The sequence below is a fragment of the Eucalyptus grandis genome, chromosome 7, assembly GCF_016545825.1.
Source record: "Eucalyptus grandis isolate ANBG69807.140 chromosome 7, ASM1654582v1, whole genome shotgun sequence".
NCBI lineage: Eukaryota > Viridiplantae > Streptophyta > Magnoliopsida > Myrtales > Myrtaceae > Eucalyptus > Eucalyptus grandis.
In genome coordinates, this window is record NC_052618.1 from 47,648,045 (window position 1) to 47,667,993 (window position 19,949).

The 19,949-nt window shown below is 44.5% G+C and overlaps 1 protein-coding gene, 1 long non-coding RNA gene and 1 pseudogene across 3 annotated transcripts; 2 read left to right on the forward strand and 1 right to left on the reverse strand.

Annotated features, from left to right (window-relative positions):
- Positions 1 to 211: 211 nt before the first annotated feature.
- Positions 212 to 5,696, reverse strand: LOC104453866. 2 transcript variants are annotated; one of them, XR_005553033.1, is made up of 9 exons: positions 5,004 to 5,696; positions 4,729 to 4,888; positions 4,514 to 4,611; positions 3,265 to 3,437; positions 3,030 to 3,128; positions 2,860 to 2,948; positions 1,128 to 1,236; positions 901 to 1,003; positions 212 to 728 (listed from the first exon to the last, which is right to left on the reverse strand). It is a non-coding gene; the product is annotated as an uncharacterized LOC104453866 (long non-coding RNA). The 2 variants fall into 2 exon arrangements; XR_005553032.1 differs by having other exon boundaries at positions 212 to 1,003; positions 5,004 to 5,695.
- Positions 5,697 to 5,845: 149 nt separating this feature from the next.
- LOC104455733 lies at positions 5,846 to 7,923 on the forward strand (annotated as a pseudogene).
- Positions 7,924 to 12,905: 4,982 nt separating this feature from the next.
- LOC104453868 (UDP-glycosyltransferase 89A2) lies at positions 12,906 to 14,623 on the forward strand. The gene is given in 2 exon segments (XM_010068497.3): positions 12,906 to 13,641; positions 13,644 to 14,623. Coding segments are annotated over 2 exon segments (1,425 nt in total). The 5' UTR covers positions 12,906 to 13,013; the 3' UTR covers positions 14,441 to 14,623.
- Positions 14,624 to 19,949: the final 5,326 nt, after the last annotated feature.

Here is a 19,949-nt window from a genome sequence, read left to right on the forward strand (position 1 = left end):
AGTGTCTCAAATTTCAAATTTCATGGCAGAAGACAAGGTTGCAAGATATTATCACTCCCTCCACCTGCTTGATCATTAGAACGGTGACAATGACTTGCTCCCAAATTGGTTGCTTTTATGATGAGTACACCAAATCATCCAGACTGAGTTTTCGCTCTCCCTGTCCCATAGAAGGAGCTATCAATGAACCAAAACAAAACCGCCGCGTCGATGGCTGAAGCCAACTCCTTGAAGAGGACGTGTATTATTGCATAGATAATATCCAGAACCATCTAAAATATCATTCTGCTCAAGACAAACTACATACAACATCAATTCCCAGGTTACATGGTTACCTACGCCAGCAGCAAGGTCCCCTCTCTAGGATAAGGCTAAATGATCAGGCTTATATTCCAGCCCCCATCCATTCGGCTGTCTCCTGATCCAAAGTCTCCACCACATCATAAGTGATGGATGCGATTACCCGCAAGAAGCCTGTGGTGAAGCTGGTGCATCCAGGAGGCCTCACCGAAATGCATAAAAAACCGATCACTGCTGCTGAAGTCATGAAGAAAAATCCCAGACACTTTGTGACTCGCCCTGACGTGTTCAAGTTCCCCTGGATAGTTGTTCAGCCTGAGTCAACCTGGTGATGTCTTTTATATCGTCCCATTCCATACAATCTGTGGCTTGCTGCGGCACAAAGCCTTTCCGTATGAGCTCTTGAATCAGCGGGAAAGCCCGGACTCCTGTGGAAGTGAAGATGAAGACAGTGAACGCACAAGTGAATTGTTTCAATTAGGATCGTGTCTGTATGATTTCTTCTTCTGAAAAGATGAAAATAGTGAAAAGGAGATCTCCAAATGCGTGCCAGAAAACTGAAAGATGCTGGCTTGGTGAATGTTATGCAGGAAACCTCACGTCCTCAAAAAAGCACTGTCTTGATCAATTGGGTGAGATCCTGCAGCAGCAGCAACAAGGCCTTGTTTCTCCAGAAGGGTTTTTGATGAGGTTTCCTTAACAACTGAAACCAGCAATAGAATACCGGTTCCAAGGGAATTACATTGTATCACCACAAGAATACGCCCAATAAAAATGAGTACATAAAAATAAATGAAAATGCTCCATTTAGAAGAAAATAGCCTTACCAGCAGAACTCAAATTTACAAGGAGGTGTACAAGTCAATATGCATACACCCTTGGTTTTTCTCTATTGGCCGCTTACACTTCGGACAAGGCTTTGAATTGGCTAGAATCCTGCATATCACTTCATATCTGTTAGGAAAGCCGAGCAACAACCACATATTTGCACATAATGACATTTCTGGACACTTGAATCACTATTTTATTTAAGACTTCCTCAAACTTTTGCATCCAAATTAAGAAAATGTGGCAATTATTGGAGGGAGCACGACTGTCCAAATTCATTCTCAAAGGCAAACCTGAGGTAGGATTGCCAACATTTCACGTGAAATAAAGAGTCATATTCTTCCAGACATTCTGTAAACCCCAGCTCTATCCTGTCATCCCACTTTAACAAAACATATCGCCACAACAAATCATGAAAGATACAAACAACCGGCACTAGGTTGATCAAACTTTAGCAGGTCTCATCACAACATTCTCCACAAGGTCAATTTTATTTCTATAAAAGAGCTTCAATTCCATTCACACAGGTTGTCAACATGGCACCAACAAGTTCACAAATAACAAACTCTCCAAACATATATTTTCAGCATGAATCCCTGGCCTGCTCTGATAAACTGGGTATGACCCAAAAGGCAGACAGAATAACAGAGATAAGCCTGATAAAACCGTCCAGAAACAGGATAAAAAGACTCCAATAGGAAAGGTGACATCAAAACAATAGTGTTAATTTTGACAACACCATATCAGTCACTAAAAGTATTCTAGAAAACCCATCCCAGTCAGATCTGTTGAAGCGCCTCCTACCACTACTAGCTCAATCAAAGCTTTGAAATGTAGCAGAGTGATTGGACTCCATTTCCATCGGTCCCATCCACCACCCTCCACAGAAAAAAGACCTTATCCTATAAATTTTCATATTGATAGACATTTGTCGAGGTCAGAAGGATTATGAATATAGAATTTTAAGATCAAGCACAAATATAGACACTTAAACAAAGTCTACCTGGTATCTCCAAAAGATTTCCCACCACCCCCCCCAAAAAAAAAAAAAAAAAAAAATCAACTGGAAAACTATATAGGAAAATAACACTAGTCAGTTTCCACGCAAGCATTGACTTGTTATATAATCCATATAGATGGTTCTTCCCACCTGTTGGTAGTTCTATATCTGTATAGGACTAGATGGGAGTAATAAACATGCATAAATAAATCAAAAGGAAAATTGCAGTGGCTAAACTTAGTATTTTCCTAAAATAAGAAAAAATAAATGACACATTTAGAATTGCTGTATGTTCAAACTTCAAACTGACATGGGTGACATCATTATCCTCCAGACAAATCATCCAATTTAGCATTATTGGATCTCCTCCAGAGAAAATATGTGAATGCACTAACCATATGATAGCAAGAACAAGCATATCCATCTATTAAGAAATTCCAAGGATTCCAAATTTAACTACAGAAAGGGCATAATTGTGGAACTCCTGTATGCAGTCGACTGGTTGATTTTAGAAGGTCCAATGGTTACACCATATATGATAGCCCTTTAAGCCCTCAAATATCTCATTCTGCTGATAAAAGCATGCCAAAATAGGACTATCTATGTCCAACCTAGTAAGTCACATAAAACATTCTTGTTTCTTGAAAGAGGAAAGACCACACAATCCGTTGTACACCATTGTCATAGAACCCAAATGATGGAAAATTCTACAAGCTTAAAGTTATCTGTACCAGTTCATGCTTTCAGATTCGGCACTGTTCTTCATGATCCACTGTGCCACATTGCCACAATCTACTGGACGGTGAGCTTCCTCTGTACACTGCAGCAGATCAAAATCAAAAGGACGTCAACACACTACTTGCTACATATTGATACAAGAAATTTCCAAAAAGAAGCTTACATTCCAGCAAAAGTTGAAAGAGCAGGAAACATGGTAACCTTCACTGCCAGCAATATATTCTACAGCGTATTCACAACCAGGGGCAGGACACCACTTGGTCTGGCAGTAGGAAAATGAGGTAAAGGAAGTTATATTTCATTTAACAAGCACCCAGTAGTGCAAAGTCATTATCACACTTAAAAAAAAAAAAAAAAAAAACTTCAGACAAAGAAAAAGAATACAGTTGCACATATACCTTTCTATTGTCTTCAATGTACGAGTGAAGAAGATATTGAGAACACTTTTTCTTATCTTCTTTAGGCGCTAATAGATTCATAATGTCTTGACCAACGGCAGCACCACAAGATGGATCAGGACATCTCAATGTTAAACATCCAGGACCATCGTTTATTGATGTGCTTATGTAACCTATCACAATGCTCGCATTCATTAAATGACAGAAAAGACGCAGGAGTAAAAGCATGTAAATTTCTATGGTGCACAGTTAATCCAAAGAAATACTTCCAAGAGAGTCATATCTATCAGCTGAAGACAAACACACAGAGATGATGTTTGGTAATAGTCACGCATCTTTTTGTTGGGGGTACTTTTTTTCAACAAAATGATAGAGCTAGGACTGCTTCAAAATACAATAGCCAAGAAGCAAATCTCCAACATCAGCTACAGAGTGCTATTGCCTTTTCCAGTCCCACTCCCACATTTTCATTTTCCTCTACAGTCTACAGGAACTCAAAGCCGCTGCAGGCCGCAGCTTTTCCAAGAAGCAATCCTCAGAAAGATATGACCAAGGGATAATAAAACAAATTCTAGCTGTCACCTTGCAAACATACACATCCGAATAAACAAAATTAACATTAGCTGAGGCCTGCTGGTTAGAGACTTACTATGAACATGTATGCACCATCTTAAATTGATGATTATATTCTCAAAGACCTAGATGGAAAGAAAAGATAACATCATTTTGGATAGCAACGGAAAAATCTATTAAATGATTAAAGAAATTCATAAAAAGCAGCTCTAATACATTAGTTCTTGAGGAAGAAACCCTTCCATAATCACCAAACATGCCCCAAAATCTCAGATTACTTCAAAAGGCAAAAGAGCCAATATTCAACCATAGATTACAATAAACAACGAAAGAACCAAGATATGTTAACAGTCATTCTTTAGATAACTAGCTATAGATAGTGAAGATTGTGATTACATTGCATATAACAACCCAAAGATCAGGATGACAAGAGCGGGAAATCAGACAAAACCTTAGTACCGTTAAAATTCAAGTAAATAATCGAAAGAGTCAAGGCAATGCTAAATGTAGAGGCAAATAATTGAGCGACATCTCAGATATATGCTGCCATCCTTAGACTGGTGAGACCAGCATCTGTAAAATGTTCGCTTATGTAAGAACAACATTGCAGCAAACGATGCACTTGACGGCAGCATCAGTCATGAATCACCAGAACTAAGCAGAGTCCTTGTCTTACCTTTTGCTTATTGCCGTCAAGTCGACCAAACGATGCATGACAGGCCTTCCATCGGGGCAGTTCCAAGGAGACTTGAGATCTGCCAAGTGCTCAAGTATCTGCACGAAACGTAAGCCATCACGAAGATAATCAGATATCACCCTTCACCAGGTGTTCTTGCAATCAAAAACCCATGTAGACATAAGCCAAACAAACAAAAAATGACTTCATCACACCTGAAGCTGATTCCTCGAGCAAAGCAAGAAGACAAGAAGCAGAGAGACCCTACACCAAACCAGAGCGTCGATTTCGCGACATCTCTCCACATTATCAAATCAGTAATCGCCTGTTCGATTCGGTCCAGATTCCCATTGTCCCCATCATCATTTTCTGCATCTGAAATTTTCGACAGTACTAAAGATGAGCCATTGAATCTCTCTAGTAGCAACAACAGAGAAAAACCCAAAACCCAAGATTGATCATCTGAGCAGAAAGTGAGATGTGACATTACTCAGAGACAAACTAGAAGAGGTGTTCACGAGGGGCACCAAGCTGAGCCTCTCCTTCCTCGACCTCCCGCCGTGCCTCCTCCTCTGCTTCCCGGCCTCCTCGACGAGCCCCGAATCCCGCTCCTCCCGAGCCTCCACCTCGGCTCGCCTCCGCGACCGCCGATGGCCCCGCGGCGAGGCGCACCCCGGGAGGCCCGCCTGCCCCTCCCTCCTCTTGCACCGCTTGCGCAGCGCCGCGCGGCCCTCGGCCGGCTCGTCAGCCGCCTCGAGCCGATCCGCGAGGCGGGTCTTCGATCTCTTGTAAGGCGAAGGCGAGAGCAGCAGCAGCTCCTGCAGGGGGAGGGAGTTGTTGGAGGATTGAGGGAGAGAGGGGACGGAGAGAGGCGAGCGAAATCGGCCGTCGGGAGAGAGCGCGATTTAGGAAGAAGTGCGCCGAGAGAATGGAGCCCTGAGATGAGGCCGTCGAGTGGAGAGAGAAAGGCCGTCGTCGGGAGGGAGCGACGGTCGTCGGAGGAATCGCTAGACCGGAAGGAGCGTCGGAGGAGGAAGAGAGAGCAAAGAGGAGAGAGAATGCCCTTTCCACTTTTTTAATTGCCCGCGCGTTGGTTTAAACTGGAACGACGTGGGAGAGAAGAAAGAGCCGACGTGGACCTGCCAGCGGACAGGTGTCGAAGCCTAACTCGTTCAGAGCACCAATGACGCGATCCCTTTAGGTATTTTCTCACCCAATATTTTCTCCACCCTTTTGTGGACCCCAAAAAAGAGAAAAAAAAAAATTTGACTTACGAAATCATGAAAAACGTTAGAGGTGACTTTGATTCGTTGACTGACTGGTGCTCCACGTGCCTCCCCCTCATCCAAAAATCCACTCACCCGTTTGATAAAAGCCCCGTTATCTCTTTTATCTTCTCTTGTCAAAATCAGATTTCACGCGAAGCAAAGCAGGTTATAAATTATTGTGTCCAAGACACGAAGGTTTTCGAAAAATGTGGATGCTTCATGGGTTATAACAACACTAGAGGAATTCTCAACTTCATCAACAGAACGTCAACACTATAGGAGTTCAAAGATCCTTCTTTCGAGGAAGATGAGTAGAGAGATGACTATAGCAGGACGGCCAAAATAGCTTGGAAAAAGTGAGGCCGAGCTTCGACAAGTCTTCCACGTTTCTCCTTTTTATTATAGGTTGACTGACTGGGCGACGACCCCGAAGAACCCCTACCCTACGATCTCTCAACTCTCCTATCAAAATAACCTCGAAATGCACGCGGAGCATCTTGTCTCCGAATATTTGCAGCTCCTTCCCCTTCCCAAGAAATCAGAATAGACATCTCTTCCTCTTCTCTTCTCTTCTCTTCTTCTTCTTCTTCCTCTTCAGCTTCTTCATCTTCATGTCCATGGAGTCTCCACATCCGCACCTACTGCTATTCCCTCACCCGGCGCAAGGCCACATGCTCCCGATGCTGGACCTCGCCCACCAGCTCCTCCTCCGCGGGCTCGCCCTCACCGTACTGGTCACTCCCAAGAACCTCCCCAACCTCAACCCTCTCCTCTCCGCCCACCCCTCCGTCCAGACCCTCGTCCTCCCCCCCCTCCCCACCCCAAACTCCCCGGGCGTCGAGAACGTCCGCGACCTCGGTCCGATCGGCAACGCCCCCATCATCGCCGCCCTCTCCGGCCTCCACCTCCCCATCGCCCGGTGGTTCGCCTCCCACCCCAACCCGCCCGTCGCCATCCTCTCCGACTTCTTCCTGGGCTGGACCCTCGACTTGGCCAACGATCTCGGCATCCCCCGGATCTCCTTCTTCTCCTCCGGCGCGTTCTTGACGTCGGTCGCCGACTTCTGCTGGCGGAACATGGAGAGCGTGAGGAGGGCCAGCGCCGACGCCGTGGAGCTCTCCGATCTGCCCGGAGCGCCGTCGTTCCGGGAGGAGCACCTGCCGTCGGTGTTCCGCTTCTACCGGGAGTCCGACCCGGATTGGGAGATTGTTAGGAAGGGCATGATGTGGAATATGGCCTCTTGGGGTTGCGTTTTCAATACGTTCGATCACTTGGAAGGCCAGTATTTGGAGCACCTGAGGCGGAGAGTTGGCCACGGGCGTGTTTATGGAATCGGCCCATTGAATCTGATCGGGCTCGATGACCTCTCGGGCCGGGGCGACCTGGGCGCTGGCGCCGGAGCCGGCAGCGACGTGCTGGGCTGGCTCGACGGGTGCCCCGACGGGTCAGTCCTCTACGTCTGCTTCGGCAGCCAGAAGCTGATGACCCGGGAGCAGATGCAGGCCCTGGCGTCCGGGCTCGAGACGAGCGGGGCGCGGTTCGTGTGGGTGGTCAAGACCGGCTCGGCCAAGCAGGCGGAGGAAGGGTACGGGGCGGTGCCGGATGGCTTCGAGGCCCGGGTGACCGGCCGGGGGAGGGTCGTGAGGGGGGGCCCCGCAGGTGCTGATACTGGGCCACCGGGCCGTGGGCGGGTTCCTGAGCCACTGCGGGTGGAACTCGGTCCAGGAGGCGGTGGTGGCGGGGAAGCTGGTGGCGGGGTGGCCGATGGAGGCGGACCAGTTCGTGAACGCGCGGCTGCTGGTGGAGGACATGGGCGTGGCGGTCAGGGTGTGCGAGGGGACGGACACGGTGCCGGACCCAGACGAGCTGGGCCGGGCGATCGCGGGTTCGATGAGGGAGGGCTCGCCGGAGCGGGCGAGGGCGCAGGAGCTGAGGAGGAAGGCGCTGGAGGCGGTGGAGCCCGGTGGCGGGAGCTCTTGGAGAGGCTTGGACGAACTCGTGAAGGAGTTGGGCCGACTGCAAAAGCAATGATTTGTAATCATCATTGGCCTTTCCTGTGGCGCGTACGAATGATGAAAGACAGACCCCAATCGTTGAAAAAAGCGATCGTGGAATTTGCGTTTGGAAGATTACAATCTTGCACGTCCATATGTTTGGTACTTCTAGAAAAGTAATCATGGACTCTTTTCTTCCACCAAAACTGGGGCGATTAGAATTTAATATTACAATAAAATCAAACGCAGTTCGAACATATTTATCTAAATGAATTTTCTCTCTCTCTCTCTCTCTCTCTTTTCTTTAATTAGTGTAGGTCGTTATCATAGATTCGTGGAAATCTTGCTCGATGAAATTAAAGCAGTGTCAAGTACAAGGGTTGGCCTCGGCCATACTACGGAACGTTTGGCGATGGGCATCTGGCTCTGGACGAATTGCCTGGCCCCCCCATGAACAGGTTTTAATCAGGATTCGCTGCGGACTTCTGGTGCGTGGGACCAAGGAGCAATCAATCGCTCATGGGCCTTACCCTACTTAAAGAGGAATCACTGAAGCACGATGGTTAGGTTGAACGCAAATCATCCAAATTAAAAGACCTCTGCATAGTAAGGTGACAGTGCCATAGGTTTGGTTGGAACCGACCGTGGGCTTGAGCGAGGGTAGTTGAGTCCTTTAATTATATAGCTCTGCAAAAGATATTTGTTGTCGCTGCACATGGTATGGTCGTAGTAAAGGTCGACGGAAATGTCCCCCGAGAAATTACTACTAAAAGACTTTCCACCTTCCCATGGGGTAGACCTAGGAATCATAGACAATGATGTTGCTAGTCGCTCTTTCTTCTATGTATACTTAAGAAGCTCTATGTTAGTTCCAAATTCAATCTGTAAAATCACCAGCGCATGCCTTGGCTAAGTTTCGGTCAAATATGCACCGGTTTTTGCCAAACCTGGGTCAAAATCTCCGGAAAGCAAAGATTAAAAAAGCCACCCCAGAAGGATTACTCATTATGGTTACATAACATCCAGAAATGACTTTCAGTAAAATTGGAAAATACCGTACCATTTTCGATCAATTTGCTCAATTCCCTAAGAAATCTTGAATCTAACATCCGCTAACCTTCCTTGAAGGTCACCATTAATAGTCCAAAATGACATTTTCACGTTAGTGACGTGACAAATCCAATTCAGCAAGCTGATGTGGATTTGAAGCAATCGGTTGACTTCTCCTTCTATTTGTTTTCTGTGTGAGTGTTGAGTCTTTAATCGTTAGCTTTTCTCTTCGAATTTCAGAACTACTCATTGTGTTTGTACAATCGTTCTCATTAAAGAAATCAGAACATACAGTTATTCAAGATTAGGAACATTTCCGCATGAATGAATGGCAGGGGCTGTTCAGTGTTTACTATTGGATCTTATCTGGCTCTGGGTCGGGTATTTTGCTTTGGTTCGCCTTGGGCCGGGAAGAGGAAACTATTTTTTGATTGAATGGGCCTTTAAGAATCCGCAAGACCTATTAACCACTTGATTATATTCTGGGCCAATTTGGTCTTTGGAAAAGAGTCCATCCATGTAGCTTGAGGGATTGTGCTGGAAATAATTTGATATGCTGCTTTTGATATATAATCATAAGTGTTTCCCTTGTGACTAATTAATAGTTAGATTATGATCTGTAGCATCTTAGAGCAGCCAGGATATGCTATTCTCACTTGGATATGCGGCTGTAGGCCTAGCCAACAAGACTCCTTCGGTTAGTTTGAGAATTTCTTTTGCCAATTGACAAAATGGAGTTTTAAGCTAGGAACAAGATGGTCCTTCCTTTATATTAACCGAAATTCCTTGTCCGCCGGTGGTGATCTTGGAAAAGAAATTGCTTACCCAGCCTGCTTGGATTTTTTTATACGGGTCATCTGTGAATCAAGTCAGGTTCAAGTCATACAAAACACACATCTTTATGGTTTGAGTCAGATCGAATTGCATGAAAACCCGTCCCAACCCATTACACCCCTAATGTATAATATGTTGTATAATGGATTTAGGATAAATAAGTTCTGATATAATTTTGCAAATGTGCATAGTGAATAATCTACTTAAAACACGTATGTACTATTCACTGTGTTATGGTTACTCATACCATTTGCTTTGAGTGCTTTTCAAATTCTTTAATTAGCAACAAGTACGTTGAGAGCGCTATTAGTAGGAAACTTTCTTACAGTGAGATTTTTTTTTTTGCATGAGCTGTATATGATTAGATGAGTTTATTTGGTTTAGTTGTTGGTTTGAAGATTTACATATTAGTTTTTGTTACATTTTGGAAACTCTAATATTGTAACTAACAAGTCGGTTTATCTTTTATAAGTATAGTTGATGTTGGTTTGTATTTGAGGCTTCATACTTTGAATGGAAGGATAGCCATGTCATTGCCCTATTCTCGTTGGAGTTGGGGTGTAAGAGTTTTCACCTAACACTTCACTCCATATATAATGTGCACTAATTGGTATATATTAATTGGTCTTGAAAAGGCATTAGATGTTCTGATTTTCTTGTCTAGAAGGTATGGGCACTCACTCTCGCAATGGGTGTAGTCCTTGTCTGTGCACTCACTCAATCTCCATATCGAGATAAACTTTTGAATTTTACTTTGTGGTCCATAACACCTAAAACTTCCAGATTATGGAAAGTATGACACGTAGAGTCAGAAGCAGACCATATAAACAAACATGCTCTAAATCTTGCGATTTGGTCGAGTGTATGTCCTTATTCTCTTTTAAGACATCCTTTCTCTCTAGATCTCACTTCCATGTTTTAAGGCGTGTTCCCCATTTTCTCAACACGCTTCCATCAAATGAATGAGTCGAGTCAAAAATTGTCCTACATAAATCGACTCATTTAACATGTTTTGACCTATTTATATGAATGCAAATTTAGTGATCCATACCTAATCCAACTCATTTACTAAAATACTTCCATATTTAATCTAACATATGAAAATTCATATCCACCTAGTTAACCCACTTTAAGCTCTTCATGTGTATATGATACTAGATAATTGACTTTCAACTTTGCATAGAATTTTCAACTTTTGTATTAATTCACAATGAAGAATAAAAGAAAGTGAGTGCTTGGTGGTAAATTTATGAGATTGCAGCAACAACTAATATGGAGGAATTGAAATTTTAATTAAATGGAATGTGAATACCAAATAAAATAATTCTGACCATAAATTGCAATGACAAGAACTATAATTAGAATGTTACATCAATAAACAATATCAAATACGACCAAAGAAAGATATACTCCAATAATTAAAAGATGAAACTTACAAGATTAATAAAAATTTAAAAGTAAAGGGGAAAAAAAGGAGCCATCTTATATTTTCAGTAGAAGTGAAGTCAAGCCCATTTTGCGGACTGACCAGGACTTCTCTAAACTTGGAACGGTTAGATACGTCCATTTTTTCCTCATAAAATGTGAAGAAATAATTACAAAGATAGGTTGGATTTAAGTAAATTGTGAACCCATTTAACATTTATAATTTCTTTTTTATTTTATGATTCCAAACTTACTTATAACTCATTACTGAATATAGATAACCCATATAATTACTTGGCACATTAAATATCAGTTATGAATTGAATCTATGATTCGTTTTGACGTGCCTATCTAAGCTTAAGACATGGGCCGGTAGGCTTTAGTTTATGAAAACAGATTTAGTATTCATGCTGACTGGTTCTCCATATATGTCAATCTTTCTATACCATGTATCTGGTCACAATCTCCATCACTCCTATATCTTAGGACGACATTTGATGAGGAAGTACACGTCTTCGGCTGCATTTGGAAACTACTTTGGAAAGGGCTTTGGACACCTAAAGTCCTTTGGGCCAAGTATAGGGGTGTTAGGCAAAAAAAATTTAACCCCCATTTGGAGAACGCCAGCCTTGTGAAGGCTGAAAGCCCAAGGCAGGTGAGGACCTACCTTGAACTTTCAGCTTTCTCGACATGCCCACGCAACACTGTTCATTCTCTTTTTTTTCCCGAAATTGTCCTTACGAATTTTTGGTTTTTCCGTTTTTTGCCCTTGTATGAGACACTATTCATCTTCGCCAGGCCGACGACTGCTAGAGGGACACCAACGTGGTTGCGACAACCTAGGCGATCATCGTTGGAGAGTCGGGCGACCTCATGCAGTTGCGACGTTGCCGGCAACCGTTGCTGCCGCACCGTGACCTCTCGCACGAGCTCGCCAAGGCCGCGCGACCCATCTCGGTCGCATGTCTGGTCGCAACTAGATCTGGTGCTGGAGGCTCAAGTGGTGACCATATCCCGGGTCGACGACCTCGCCCGCCAGGATCACATGTTGCGACGGCGTCGCCGACCTCCGCGACCCGGATCTGGTCGCTGGAGGTCGAGCGGCATCGTGCGACCTCGCCACCCGGATCTGAGGTCGTTGGAGGTTGTCGACGGCCACCTTTCCTTGCTGGGCAAATTTTTTTATTTTTCTTTTGATAATTTTTTTTATCACAAAAGTCTTTTGTCCTCCAAACACCATTTTGGTCAAAGATATTTCACAAATAGATTTCAAATTACAATTTACCAAATACAATTTACATTTTAAAAAATATCTTTTAACTAAAAAAATTTTGTATTTTCTAAAAAAATTTCCTAAAAGTGTTTCCAAACACACCTCGTACTCTTTTCGAACTTTAACCCGTGTTGGCATCGTGCCAAATGCAATTCCACGCAGGCCACCCGCAGTGTCCAAAAGCATGGAAAACGTGTGTGGGCCCGGTCCTAGAAGATCACTGTCAGAAACAGAATTCTCTCTCCACTCTGCTTCTCTCTTCCTTTTTCCATTTTTTGGGAAAAGAGAAAACCATATCATATTGGTCCACTAATTGGACCTAGACCCATTTTTAATCCATTCGATTTGAATTAAATGCAATTAGGAGCATATCCTAAAAAAATTCCTTGTCGAGTCAATAAAATCATGAAAAACATTTCAATTTATTTTTCTTTTACATATAATAATGGATTTGCCTGGACCAATACATGATTTTCTTTTAGTTTTTCTGGGATCAGGTCTTATATTAGGAAGTCTAGGGGTGGTAGTACTTAACTTTTGACAAAAAGCATTTTCTTCTTCTCTCGAGAGAGAAATTATTGGGTGGTACGGGACAGAACCTCCAAACTTTTGACAAAAAGCATATCTTCATCTTCATCTTCTTCATCTTCATCTCCATGGAGCCTCCGCCGCCGCACGTCTTGATATTCCCATACCCGGCGCAAGGTCACATGCTCGCTCACCTTGACCTCGCCCACCAGCTCTCCCTCCGCGGGCTCGCCCTCACCGTGCTGGTCACCCCCAAGAACCTCCCCCTCCTCGCCCCTCTCCTCTCCGCCCACCCCTCCGTCCAGACCCTCGTCCTCCCCTTCCCTCCCCACCCCAAGCTCCCGCCCGGCGTCGAGCACGTCCGCGACGTCGGCAACGCCGGCAACGTCCGCGTCATCTCCGCCCTCTCCGCCCTCCGCCTCCCCCTCGCCCGGTGGTTCGCCTCCCACCCCGACCCTCCCGTGGCCATCTTCTCCGACTTCTTCCTCGGCTGGACCCAGGACCTGGCCGCCGAGCTCGGCATCCCCCGGATCGCCTTCTTCTCCGTCGCCGCGTTCTTGCCGCTGGTCATTGACTTCTGCTTCCGGAACGTGGAGAGCGTGAGGAGCGTGAGCACCGACGCCGTGGTGGAGCTCCCCGATCTGCCCGGAGCGCCGTCGTTCCGGGAGGAGCACCTGCCGTCCATATTCCGCCTCTACAAGGAGTCCGACCCGGATTGGGAGATTGTTAAGAATAGCATGTTTGGGAATATGGCCTCTTGGGTTGCGTGTTCAATACGCTTGATCACTTGGAAGGCCGGTATCTGGAGCACCTGAGGCGGAAAACGGGCCACGGCCGGGTTTACAGCGTCGGCCCGCTGAATCTGATCGGGCTCGATGACGTCTTCAGCCGGGGAGACCCGGGCACCGGTGCGGGACCAGGCGGCGACGTCCTGGGCTGGCTCGATGGGTGCCCGGACGGGTCGGTCCTCTACGTTTGCTTCGGTAGCCAGAAGCTGATGTCCCGGGAGCAGATGGAGGCCCTGGCGTCCGGGCTCGAGAGGAGCGGGGCCCGGTTTGTGTGGGTCGTCAAGGCCGCCACGGCCCAACAGGCGGAGGAAGGTTATGGGGCCGTCCCGGACGGCTTCGAGGCCCGGGTGGCGGGCCGGGGGAGGGTCGTGACGGGATGGGCCCCGCAGGTGCCCATACTGCGCCACCGGGCGGTGGGCGGGTTCCTGAGCCACTGCGGGTGGAACTCGGTCCAGGAGGCGATGGTGGCGGGGAAGGTGGTGCTGGCATGGCCGATGGAGGCGGACCAGTTCGTGAACGCACGGCTGCTGGTAGAGGACATGGGCGTGGCGGTGAGGGCGTGCGAGGGGACGCACACGGTGCCAGACCCAGAGGAGCTGGGCCGGGCGATCGCGGGGTCGATGAGGGAGGACTTGCCGGAGCGGGGGAGGGTGCAGGAGCTGAGGAGGAAGGCGGTGGAGGCAGTGGAGCCCAGCGGCGGGAGCTCTTGGAGAGGCTTGGACGAATTTGTGAAGGAGTTGGGCCGACTGCAAAAGCAACGAACGTGATCATACGACTGGCCTTTCATTGTGACGAGTAGAATTTGCATCAGAAATTGCAGTTGCCTACTTACCCATGTTTGTACTTCTAGAAAAGTAACTATGCACTCTTTTCTCCCACAAAACTGGAGTGTGTTCAGTATTAAGTTTAACGATAAAATTAAACTCAGTTCAGCTACATATGTTTATTTATCTAAATGAATTTTCTGCCATATTTACAAGGGAAGGCTATCATTATCCTCATTTATATCAAATAAAATGTAGAGAGTAAAGGAGATATGCACATCAATTTCCAAGTTGAGGCAAGTGGATGACAGACCCTCTCAAGCCTTTAACTACCGAATGCCTACCCGTATATGTGCCGGATAAATTGTCAATGCAGTAAGGATGAAGAAACCATCACAATGTTGGGGCCAACTATCTCGGATACAACTGTCGGAGAGACATTCATAAAAGGGGTAATTTGACAGTTGATATGCACTATTTGGACATTGTTAGAGGGTGCTCCTGCCCGTGTAGTCATCCACGCTGTTCATGACCCAGAGGGAACCTGATGAACCTGTGTTTCGCGAGAGAGAGAGAGAGAGAGATGGCCTCGCTATAGAAGACAAAGACTTGACCCTAGTGGTCGAGAGAGAGATGGCCCCGCTACAGAAGACGAAGACTTGACCCTGGTGGTAGTGGAGGAAAAGGTAGACTTGACGAAGGAGGCGAGGACTGGGTGGCGGGGGCGGTCGTCATTGCAATGACAAATGCTTGTGACATCACCAAACGTGTTGAGAGGGCAATGGGAGGGCCCAATGATGTGGTGGAGACATGGTGCATGGCATCACCAAACATGTTGTGAGTGAGAAAGACCTAGGTTTTCCTTATATATCAAATGACTTACAAGACGAAGACATGATTTATTCTACGAACCGAGTAGTACCCATACTAAGATACATCCAAATCATTTTCTTGTGATGCTTGACACCTTTGTGAATATATAATCAAGAAGTACTTTTCTTAAAATTCGCCTCTAGGAGTATACATATAAGACTCTAATTTGTAAGGCGTCAATCATTTACCTTACATGATATACTTTCTTATGTTGTCCACTCATTTCGCTCTAACTGGAATTTGTGCTTGGTACCATGCTTTGTTCCAACAAAAAAGTTATTAGTCGTAGTGACTTTCAATGCCATAAATTAGCAATTTTTGAATGTTTTATTATATTTAATTGCTCTTCCTAAGCATAGGGTCCTAGGCCCCTCATCATTTAACCCAAACTGGGCACCAACCAAGGACCCAAGCCAGGGTGCCAGGAATCCAAGCACAGGCATTGGGTCTCAAGCCTTGTCTTTATGGACCTAGGCCTAGCCTCAATGGACCCAAGCTTGGTCATCAAGGAGCCGAGACACATGCATTGAAGTCTTAGGCCAAGCTTTTGTAGACCTTGGTCTAGCCTCGATAGACCTATTCTTTTTTTCTTTTCTTTTTTGATCAGTCGATAGACCTATTTTTTAGTCACTACGATTTGAGGAGAAAAATTACTAAGAATTGAATCGTGCATTGGATTAGGTGTGGGTCGCCAAAATCTTTTTATGTAAAAATGGGTCAATTTCAATTGGACCATCTTCCATCCAATCCATCCATTTAATGGGCCTACATGAGACCAAGGACAGAGTGGATTGTGGATTTGCCTGAGCGTCATTCATTTGCTTATGGGCTTTACCATACTTCAAAAGGATTGAGTGAAGCACTGAGTGTACGGTGCCAATCACCCAAACTAGAAAACTCTACACGATTAGCTGACAGGACCATAGGCTTTGTTAGAAAAGACCTTGGGCTTGAGTGAAGGGTATTTGGGGCGAGGCTTGCCCAGAACCTCGTCAACATGGACCGGATCAATCAAGAGTATCAATTTATGTGAGTCTTTTTAAAGACATTCGTGATGATTGCACATGGTCTGGTATAGTTCGAAAACCCTTCAGCTTATGATGATCTTTGACAGGTGTTTTCCCGAAAACTACCGGCGAAATTCCTTTCAAAACATGGATGAATGACTGAATCGGCAGGAGTTGTGAAAGGCCTGATTCTCAAACAAGAAACGTGAATAACAAGAAAATTAAAAGTACTGAGACTGAAGACGATCATATAAAATTATGTAAAAGATAATAAAAGTAAAATTGAACACTTGTTATTCTTTCATTAATGACAATCCTTTCTACAAATTACTATTAAAGTATTTATACCTAGTACTAACACTAAACAACGGAAACAGTTATAAAGAAATCAAACACAACCTGCATTACTCCCACAATTCAGCAATTCTATTTACAAATGGTTACTTAGTAGTAACCAACTCCTGCTATTTGACATTTGTGTCTTGTCCACTCTTTTGCAATTGTCTTCTCAGTTGCCCTCGGAAGCTTTGGTTCCACTACTTGACCGTTGCATCGGATTACCCTTTTTACAAATCTCTCCAAAGTTGTGTCCGAAATTATTGGCATCAACACTTGAACGGTTTCTTCATCCTTGCTGCACCAACAGTTATGTCAATCGTGGCCTTTTGTTTCTTGAATCAACCTTCATTTGTCAACATTACGCTCCTCATTTAGGCTACTTCCACATGTACCCTCAACCGGCTAAAACCAGTTTCTTTGTCGACTAACTGAATTTGCCGATTAAGAGTTCTCAACACTAAGCCGATTTCTTCATCCGTCACATCTTGATCGGCGTCTTCCGGTCCAAGTCAAGGTCAACGGCTTGGACATCTTTTGGCGTCAACGACAGGACTGTCCCACGATATGTGTAACTAGTAAGACTGTTGAACTTCCCATGTGGTAGGCATAGGAATCATAGACAATGATGTTAGTCCCGCTTTCTCTTTCTGCGAGCTCATATAACCCCATGTTACTTTCAAACTCAATCAATGGGAATCGCCAAGCATGTGCCTTCACCAACTTGCATTAGAACAAGGACCGGTTTGTGCCAAGCTTGGGTCAGAATCTTCCTCAAGCAAGGATTATAAAAGCCATGTCAAGAGGGATATATTCATTACGGTGAGATATCCTTGAAGTGACAGTGAGTGGCTTGAGTGTATTAGTTGGGGGCGTGGCTATCGGCTTTTTGCTTCAGACTCCAGATTAGGTATTCCACAAGGGGACAAGCAGACAGGTTCTGGTCCCATTTTGTTATCTCAAATCTTTTTTGCTCATGGGTCTCTGCTCGTTCTCATCATTCTATGCTTTCATTACAAGACATTTAAAGGCTGTACCCACCACGAACCCACTTGACAATATTTATGCAACTCCAAGCAAAAGAGATCAGGCTGCCACGTTCACATGCTATTCTCTTGTCCGGAGCCCACCCTTTCCTCATCAGCTCCAGCGTTCCTTCTCACCGATTCAAAAGTCCAATTGGGGAAAATCGTGACCACCTCGACAGAGAGTCCTGATCTGCTGAGGAATAGACTGTTAGGTGGAGAACCTTCGCCAAACCTTAAAAAGGCCAATCGATTTTTTCAATGCTTTGGATGAAATCTTGTCTGCTGTAGATTAGACCTTCAAACTGGATAGGCTTTGGTGCTAGACGACAACAAATCAGCCTGAGCGTCGGGATCAATGCAAGTTAAACATTATTACCGATATAACCTAACGTCGATACCGGGTCGATGCTTCTATAATTGCATCAATGAGCTTCCTTGGATGCTACAACGATGCTCCAAGCCTCCCAATGTCACTCAATAGAGTGGGATAATCCTTGAACTTTGGTTTATTGTACAACATCATCCCAATGTCGCTCTCGGACTATTGATTTGTTCAACGTAGTCCCTAAACTATTAATAAATATTCAATGTAGTCCTTCTATTCGCATCATGCTCGTATAGTTTAGGAACTAAATGGAATATTTATCAATAGTTTAAGAACCAAATTAAACAGATTAAGAGTTAGAGATGACATCGCACGTTATATTAATATTTATGAACCATACTGAACAAATTAAAAGTTTAAAGACAGCATTATACATCAAACCAAAATTCGTTAATCATTTATATTATTTTCCTAAACATATTTGGCATGCTCGATGGGTAGACCAATCTTTTCAAGTGCATATGCTTGTTCTAATTGTTAATCCTGTTCTTGCTGACTCAATCAAAAGCTTTAGCTAGCGATTAAACAAGCGGAAAATTCAGGTACCGTTGACACTTTCCAAATGGGAAGAAGAGAAAAGGGCAGGAATGGATTCAACAAGACTGACTCGTTTGACCATTCCACCAAGTTGAAAAGCCAATCCAATCCCGCGTATTTATAACCCAGAACAAACTCTTTAATGGTTCCCAGCATGTGATGATCCCTCGGTTGGTCGTCTCGGCATACATTTCTTTCCTTGCTGTGTCAGCATCGATGGCGTTTTCTTGGCAATCCTTCGCTCCCGAACAGTGGAATTGAACAACCATGACACCTTGCCTACATAAACAAAGACTAGAGTCCCTTTCGGCATCGGTAGTATCGATTAGAAAAACCAATCACTTCATCACCTGATTTGAGACGATAAGAGGATGCGTTTTTGGCTAGCATAATATAATCGCAACATCCAGCCGGACAAAAGATGCAACCGAAAGAAGAAAAATGTCAACAAGACACATGAAGCTCTGTTTGGTAAAAATCATTTCTGTTTTTCGGGAACAACTATTTCTATTCTTTGCTCCAGAAAACAAAAAAAGAATAAAAACCTATTTGATAAATTTTTTGTTCTTAGGAATAAAAATCTATTTTTTTGTTCCCGGTAATAGATTTGAAAAAAAAATAAAAAGTAGACAAAATAACTTTTGCTTTCTCTAAACAATTTCTAGAATATTTTTTTTCTCTCCTCTTTTCTTCTCTTTCTTTTCTTCTTCCTTTTGGCCGTTGGTCTCTTTGGCTTTGGTCATCCTTTTGGCCAGCTGGCTTTGAGCAACCTAGACCAGATGAGGGTTGGTGACCTTGCTAAGCGTCGCTAACCCTCAAGATCTTTGAGTCACGGCGAGATCAACCTTCCCTAGCCAAAATGAAGCCAAGCCTCGCACGACCATAGCAAAACTTGACCTCCTAGCCAGCACAAATGGGCCTTGCCCGAGGCCAAGGCGAGGCTAAGGCTCGTTGTGGCCAAGCTAGCCTCTGGCGAGCTTGTCGGGCCAAACCTCAACCAACCGATCGCCAACCACAGCGGTAGCCAACGATAGGCCAAAAAAAAAAAAAAAAAGAAAAATATATATAATAAAAAGAAATAATAAAAATTCTAAGAATTTTACCAAACGTATTTATTTTGGAAATATAAATTTTAAAAAATTACCAAACGCATTTTTGTTCGGAAATTATTTCGGAGAGTAGAATCAGAAAAAATTATCAAATATTATTTTCTGAAATAATCATTACCAAATGCACCCTAAGTAGGCCGATCTCGACTTTCTGCCGGACCATCCCTCAAGCAAAGAGAACGAGATTCCTGCCCTCTTCTTGTTTTCATTTAAGGCTAGAGTCATTTCAGGAAGCAA